Source organism: Rhincodon typus, unplaced genomic scaffold (genome assembly GCF_021869965.1).
Source record: "Rhincodon typus isolate 14 unplaced genomic scaffold, sRhiTyp1.1 hic_rhity00000910, whole genome shotgun sequence".
NCBI lineage: Eukaryota > Metazoa > Chordata > Chondrichthyes > Orectolobiformes > Rhincodontidae > Rhincodon > Rhincodon typus.
Window position 1 is genome coordinate 1 of NW_025966548.1, and position 8,191 is coordinate 8,191.

Genomic DNA, 8,191 nt, shown 5'->3' on the forward strand with positions numbered 1-8,191 from the left:
CAGGGATTTTACTAAAAACCAATGCAAGGGGAATGTAATAAATTAAACTGGTTCAATTACACTGCACAGATCCAAAAATTCCAAATGTCTGCCTTTAAAAGGAATTAGTTATTGATACAAGTATGGCAGCGTATATGTCCTTCTCAAAAGTATTAATAGGTTGAGCAGTGGTTATGGAAAAACAAAGCTCTGGTCACCTCTGATGACTACGTCGAATTTGATTTAAAGACATCCTCCCAAGTTTTACTGTGAAGGCAGCAAGCCTCTCAGGCCGTCTTTGAACCATGTTTTAATATTTAAAAACTTGCAACACAACTGATGCAATTTGTACGTTATTTTACAAAAATAAAGCAGTACTGCAGAACAGCACAGCATTTTAAATAGTCAATCCTTCAATTAAACACTACCCCCTACAGGCCCACATATGAACAACACCAAATATATTAAAATTAGTTTTTGTTGTACAATAGCCCACGGCAGTAATCAGAACCAAACTGCTGGGGCAAGTGGAGAAGCTCAGCTTGGCTAATATTGCACTATCCTAGTCGTTAAGTTGGGTGACTTTCACAGAGAACTGGTCAACAAGCAACTCTCCCACATAGGGTTACATCAGTGCAAAGGACACTTAGTGATTCATTCAAATTTTGTGCTGCACAATAGGAATAAAGACTCAATAGCACATTATTGTCCACTTACGGCAGACTGAGTAGACATGTCTCTCATCTGAAGACAAAGATACTTTCTGCATTCATGAGTAGTTGATTTCCATAGCACAATTCTGATTTTGGGAAGAGGGCACTTTTTATTCCTCTTCAAGGATGCAAGGTCTGGCTGTAATCTAGTTCATTTTTTTGAAAAAAGCATTTCTGCATTACAGATGTCTGGTCAGATGTACAAAGGCCTTAAAGACACATCTTAATCGTTCTTAACAATTCATTAATTTGTTTTTCCATCTAACTGCTTGAATGGTACATTACAGCTTGTAAAAAACAGTTAAGAAGTAGGAGATCAAAGATGACTGTTTCCATAAGGTGCGGGTGGTGGAGGGAGGAGGCAATGGATGCGCTAATTTCACAATAACCTGTCATGACATATAACATATTACAGAAATAGAACACTCTGCACATTATATTGGCAATAAGTTCCTTAAGAGGAGGGCATTTTGTCCAGCAAACAAGCTACCTTTTCAGTTCCAGAAACTTTGACTCCCACTATTTTACAGCTCTCTACAATAGATTAGCTACCAAAACATACCGCCATCTAAATGGTGGGGGTATGCACATATAGAGCAAATGGAAGTGGTATCCGGCAAAAAATAAGTTTACCTGTGTTGATATCACTCAAGAAAGAATCAGCTGGCATTTCTCTGCTCATATAATAAGCATCTGAGAGCCAAACACACAAAAACTCATAACACCTGAACACCTAACTCTATGGTCCCAATGGATTACAAAATCCTGATAACTCTGTTGAGTAATCATCCATTTCAGAAACAGAACGTGAGACTACACTGCCAGGCACTTAGATTCCTTTTAATGGCAACCCCTAAGCCTCCATAAACACAGGTAGTTATGTTTTAAAAAGACTTCAAACTCCAAGTAGAAGCAAAAAAGGTAAGGGAAATGATCCTAAGATCCCAAGAGTTAGTCTTTTATATGTAAACATAATTGACTGTTCCCTGAGATAGAACTATCCTTAGTTCTCAGTTATGGACTTGTACTCTTCGTCGTCTCCTGAGAAAAGCTTTGAGATTCCACCTGCCTGGCGGCAGCATGTGTGGTCCATTGTAAACACACAGCACTGTCATGTTGTCAGAATAAGTCAGATTCTGCAAAAGCTGTGGGGAAAAAAAAAAATCAGCAATGATCAAATATGGTCAGTCTTGCACTGAGTCATTGAATAGAATCATAGAACAGTAGCAGCACAGGAGGAGGCCATTTGAATCACTGTGTTCATATTAGCACTCTGCAAGAGCGACTCACCCAGTCTCACCACTCCTACCTTTATCCCATAGCCCTGCAAGTTTACATTTTTCAGGTAATGATCAACTTCCCTTTTAAAGGGCACGAGTGAATCTGCCTCCACCAAACTTTCAGGCAGTGCTTTCTTGATCCAAAATATGCGTTGCATAAGAACGTTTCCTTGTGTTGACATTTTATCAATCACATTAAATCTGTGCCCTTTAGATCATGAGCCTTCCACCAATTCCACAAAGACTTTTAAAGGGAAAGGAGTTTAAGGTTCATTAACGAATAAAATTTAATTTAAATGAGGGAAGCCCTATAACAGAAGCTGAAGAGCAAAGCAGTGTCCATAAAGCCAAGTACTTGTATAAAATGGGCATAGCAAGGGATGAGGAGGAAAAAGGGCTCCATTCCTTCATTTTGCAAGGTAGACTGTTGCTCATGTTTTCACAAAATCATAAGTAGTAACATTTAGCTACTTGTTACCCAATTATTCAGCATAAGCCATTTTGAGTTTACAATGCTGTTTGTCTGTATAGGCACATACTTCTGGTGCTAGCTAAACATCATTTTGATGAGGGCATTCGCAAGCTTAAGCATGTACCTTGGGTGTGATAAAGAAATACTGAGAGGTGTTCTCCTTGCAAGCTGTGCGTACCACCATTTCAAAAACCCTCCTTTCATTGGTTGGGTCCATACCCTGCAATGATAAAAAGTAATGAGTCACACATCTCTGCCATACATTTTTCATAGAAACTCCAACATTCTTTATTACGTCAAAATTTTTAATTTATACAATCAGTTAGGTGAAATTAAGTGATGAAATTTGGCAAAAGACAATTCTTATGGTTTGCTTTTGTTTCTTTTGTATTGCCACTTGAACTATGCAGCATTATCGGTAAATATATTCCCTGAATGCTTTGATGATAAAAATACCTGATTGATTTCATCTACAACTCGAAAGGGGCATCTATTTAATTCCTGTAGAGCCATTAAATACAGCATTGTAGAAACACTTCGCTCTCCGCCACTCTGGTGATGTGGGGTGAGCTCATGGAGCTGAGTACTGCTGCGAAACTTCACTCGGATTCGGATACCATACTTATCATATTCTTCCTGTAGGAAACAAGAATGCACAGGACTGAGATGATCAAATAGGTAATCTATTTTTGATTCATCTGCTGTATATTTATATTTTGCATAATTGCACTGATTACCTCAAAATTAATCTTTTCTGACACCAAAACCTGCATTACTTGACCCACGGTTTAACAACAACTCGTACCTATATTGTAGGAAAATGTCTCAAGATTCCTCACAGGAGCACTCCGAAACTGTATTGCCTCAACAGATATTAGATAACTGAAAAGAAGTAGCTCATACACAATATTCAAAATTGACTATGTCTTCTTGCTGCTGTACCAAACGAATTGATTTGAATTAGGTTTATTGTCACATGTACTCCTGAGCACAGTGTTAAACATTACAGTCCTTCTTACAAAAAATGGAAAAAACAAAGAAACAATTAACAGTTCAACACAACAAGTGTCTCGCCATGTTAGGCTCGCAGTCCTCACAAGGGTTCAATCTTGTTCCCGCCCCGGGCTGCCTGCTCCCGTTCTCGCTGCCAGCCACCCTGGGCTGTCTGCTCTCGTGATGCCAAGTGCCTGAGTTCTGGGCAGGCACAACTGCCAAAGCCCTAGCCGCTACTATCACCACTGCTGCCTTCAAGACCGAGCTCCCTCCAGAAGGTAAATAGAGAAAAGAAAAACTGAAAAACTAAAAAATGAAAGAAACGTGAGAAAAGAACAAAAGAAAAGTGGTTGGAGTGGAAGAGCTCCGGCTCAGGAGTCCTCCTCCTCCTCTACCATCTTGAACCACAATGAAGGCCACACTTTAATTCTCATCGATAAATTAGAAGGAATATGGCCATTTGCCTCCAATAACTGGAGAAACAAGTTTGCAGAACCCACAAGAGTGACAGATAGTTTAAATGAAAATAAAGGAACACTCTGACAAATAAACTGTTCTTCACTCAGGTACGATACAGCATGAATAGCAGGGCAAGGATTTGGCACAGTACAAGAAAAATACATGGTCACCGTCACTGTCAGTAGCTACAATGAAAGGAAAGGAGTGTAGAACTAATTGCAGAATAAATAGCCAGTATTTCCATTATGGTGATGGTCAATATTAACAAGATACACAGACACCATTTAAACAAAAAGCAAGAGGTGATTCGGAGATTATTTCAATTCATTCAAGGGGATGGCTTAATTTTACATGACGGACGTATACTGATTTACAAGGAATAGGTCACATTTTTGCTTATAAATGTCTTGTGGATTTGTAGTTATGCTTGTTCATTCCCAGGATACTTCAGAGTTTAGCCTATGTACAGTTTCACAGATGGTGTTGTTTAGCTTCTACGGAGTTTCAGGATGACTAATTCGTGCTTCTTCACTTATTTTTGTGGGCACATTGTGAAACAAGATATCCAAGTCAGTTCTGAAGGAGGAGAGTAGGGCAGGACAATAAATTGGCATTTGGTGTATTCTGGGGATCATGTTCACAACAGTTATGACGAAATCTGATTTCAAGACTTGTATTCTTTGAGACAGACCCTAACTGAAATGGGAAACTGACCCTGCTAGTTTTTAAAGGAAACGAACACTGAAACTGAGATTAGAAAACAAGACTTTAGGGCAGACTGAAGTTAGTTGAAACCATTAAAAAATGCACACAGCTATCAGCGCTCAGACATTGATTGCAGTGTTACAGTGCAGACAGGTTAAAAATGATGGAAGCTGGATCCAGAAACTGAGAATAGTCAAAAATATAGTCTCTCCTGCTGGATCTGTTACTCCAAAGTTAAAACTTATGATATATGCCATCCAGATTGTTGTAAACAGAATTGAGGTGGTTCTGCAGATATGCCAGTTTTGTTGACGAGCATATCCAAGTTGGTTATACACAATTGGCAGCTGGAGAACAGGGGAAGATCCTAGAAGGAAAATCTGAAATTCTTTTAGACAAAGATAGACTCCTGAAGGACTTTGTAACTGAGTTCGATAACATACTTGATGGGTGGACCACTGATTAAAATCAAAAGACCTTTCTGAGTGGTATCTGCTATTTAACATTTAAATCATAGTTTATAATTGACTGAAATTTGCCTGTTAATTCATGTTGATTCTAGCTTTAGGGTACAGGTAGTGACTTCAGTATTTTGTATTTACTTTGACTCCTACACAATAAAATGTCTTCTATTTAAAACTATGGAATTTTCTGGTTTCATTCTTTCAATAACTAACCAGGATTTCAGATTTTGTCTTTTTTCGAAAAAGAGGTTTACTGGTCACAACCGAGATCTTAATACAATTGTCATGTCATGATAGATCAGCAAGAACATCAGATTAGGGAGGTGATGGCATAGCAGTATTTGTCAATGGCCCATAATCCAATACCAAAGTAACATTCTCATAACCACAGCAGACGATGGAATCTGAACACAATAAAATCTGGAATCAAATATTTAATGATGACAATGAAACCAAATACTGTTGAAAATATAATCTGGTTCACTAAAGAAAAGCTGCTTTTCTTACCTGTTCTGGCTCACATGTGAATCCATACCCACAAATATAACCCTTACATGCCCTCTAAAATGAACCAGCAATCTATTCAAAAGCTAATATGTCTCAAAAGATGGACTACCAGGCATCGATCTAGGTATCAGAAACAAATGACAAACTCAGTGATGTCAACATTGCAAAGTGTCCTTACCAACATATGGGGGCTAGTGCCAAAATTGGAAGAGCCGTGTCACACTAAGCAACAGTTATTGTCATACTTTAGACAATAGACTGGAGTTTCCAAGGAGTGGCAATGTCACACTGATTGGCACCTTTTTTTTTTAAAACAAAAGAGGGTGGGCAGCATTTCCGAGTGGAAATTGCGATCAGGGCTCATTCAGAAATATGGAGTTCTACTTCCATTCTTGACAGTTCTTTGATAGCACAGAATTCCCTCCAAAGAAACCCTACACACACAGACGGACAAAAGAACAATGGCATTACAGATGGAGGGGTAAAAGCTAGGAAAACGGTGCAATTGCCCCAGCCCAACAGATTTGCTGAAATGATCCTTTTGCTTGCCAGGATTTTCTGTGCGCAAGAGAAATCCTTTCTCTGGGTTCTTTTCAGTTCTTAGGAGATATGACCAATTGGTGCACTAATAGCAAATTAATGGTAATACCCAGCTGCTGATAGTGGAGCATTCATCAATGGAAATGCCATTGAATATGAAGGAGCAATCATTGTTAGTTACTGGGGTCAAGAGCCCAGGTTACAGCAACTGGTGAAGGAAAACAAACTGATTTTCATTAAGCTTTATGTATTTTACTGGAGAGCTAGAATCAATGGGAATCAGGTGGAGATCTCTTCGCTGATTGGAGTCATACCCAGGATAACAAGGAAGGAGGCTGTCATTATGGTAGGTCAGTTAGTTCAGCTACAGGACATTTCTACAGGAGTTCCTCAGGATAGTGCCGTAGGTCCAATCATCTTCAGCTGCTTCATCAATGGCCTTCCCTCCATCGTAAGGTTAGAAATGGGTAAATTGGCTAATATTTACATGACGTTCAGCATCATTCACAACTCCTCTGATACTGAAGTAGCTCATGTAAACTGCAGCAAGACCTGGCTTGGTCTGAAAAGTGGCAAGTAACATTTGTGCCATTCAAGTGCCAAGCAATGACCACCTTCATAAGAGAATCAGAGATAATTTAACAATCACTCCTTCATATTCAATGGCATTACCACAGATGAATACTCCACTACCAACATCCTGGGAATTACCATTAAACAGAAACTGAAATGAAAAAGCCAGATCAATACTGTGGCTACAAGAACAGTGAATAACATCTCCTGACTCCCCAAAGCCTGCCTACTTTATACAAAGGCCCAGTCAGGGGTGTAATATATCACTTTACATTTTCCTGGATGACTGTAGTTTTGACAACACTCAAGAAGCTTGACCCCATGCAAGTCAAAGCAGACCACTTAATGGCAGAATTACAAATATTCACTAATTCCACCATGTACGCTCAATCGCAACAGTACACACCATCCACAAGATGCACTGCAGAAATTCACCAAAGGTCCCTGGACAGCACCTTTCAAACCCACAGCCGCTACCATCTGGAAGGACAAGGACAACAGATACATTGGAACACCGCCACCTACAGATCCTTTCCAAGTCACTCATCATCTTGACTTGGAAATATATGTTTCGTTCCTTCAGTGTCATGTATGTTTTCGTACCCTCAACATCACTGGGTCAGGATACTTTAACTCCATGCTGAACAGCATTGAGAGAATCACTACACCAAACAGACTGCAGTGATTCAAGATAAACCACTACCATGTTTTCAAGCTCAACTACTGATGAGCAATAAATGCTGGCCCAGCAAATGACGCCTACATCCCATGTATAAATCCAAAAATACCTGTGTACGTGAAAAAATTAAATCTTCCATAAAAATCTGTAGGGCATCAGAAGTGAAACAACCGATGAAGTTTATGCTTCTATCAATGAAAAATGGGGTTAACTGACTACTGCATGATGCATTTCAAGGACTTAGTCAAAAACAACAGGCTGATATACTGATATTTAGTTTGCCAGTTTTAAATCATCTTACAGCAGTGAGCAAATGACTGGGGCCACATATGATAGTCAATTCCTCAGGATATAAAAGGTTTGATACAAGTTTCAGGGCACCCAGATGGCCAGGGAGTTCTATAACATCAGATCAACATCTTGCAGGAAGGCAACAACTTAATGATGATTTAGTTGGGAGTTGAACTATTTGGCAAGCGGTATTAGGGACATTATTGGGAGCATGTCAACGTCAAAATAGATGGACATCATCCTACCTCATTATCTGTGTGCAAATCAATTTCTCCTGCGCACTGCATCGAGCGAAAATATTCACTAAACTTCTCATTAATTTGTTCTACAAGTTGTTTCAAAGGATTTAGCCACTTTTCTTTCACCTATGGGAAGTGAAAAAGTAAATTCAAAGAAATATATGACTATACCTTACATCAAGAACAAACATAAAAATGAAAACGTCTGAAGGAATTTTTACAGTTTTGCAAATAAATTGTTTCTTCAACTACCTGCGAGATGTTCAGTTTATAGTTTTCCAGTTCACACTTTTTTCT

General features: G+C 39.0%; 1 protein-coding gene across 1 annotated transcript in view; it reads right to left on the reverse strand.

Moving 5' to 3' along the window:
- Positions 1 to 8,191, reverse strand: part of smc5 (structural maintenance of chromosomes 5) — a 37,815-nt gene continuing 29,624 nt past the window's right edge. Inside the window, exons 19-23 of the mRNA XM_048592265.1 lie at positions 8,147 to 8,189; positions 7,901 to 8,020; positions 2,901 to 3,080; positions 2,569 to 2,664; positions 1 to 1,837 (exon numbers count right to left, since the gene is read on the reverse strand). Coding sequence (XP_048448222.1) covers positions 1,703 to 1,837; positions 2,569 to 2,664; positions 2,901 to 3,080; positions 7,901 to 8,020; positions 8,147 to 8,189 — 574 coding nt within the window. The 3' untranslated portion in view covers positions 1 to 1,702. The remainder of the gene's footprint in view (positions 1,838 to 2,568; positions 2,665 to 2,900; positions 3,081 to 7,900; positions 8,021 to 8,146; positions 8,190 to 8,191) is intronic.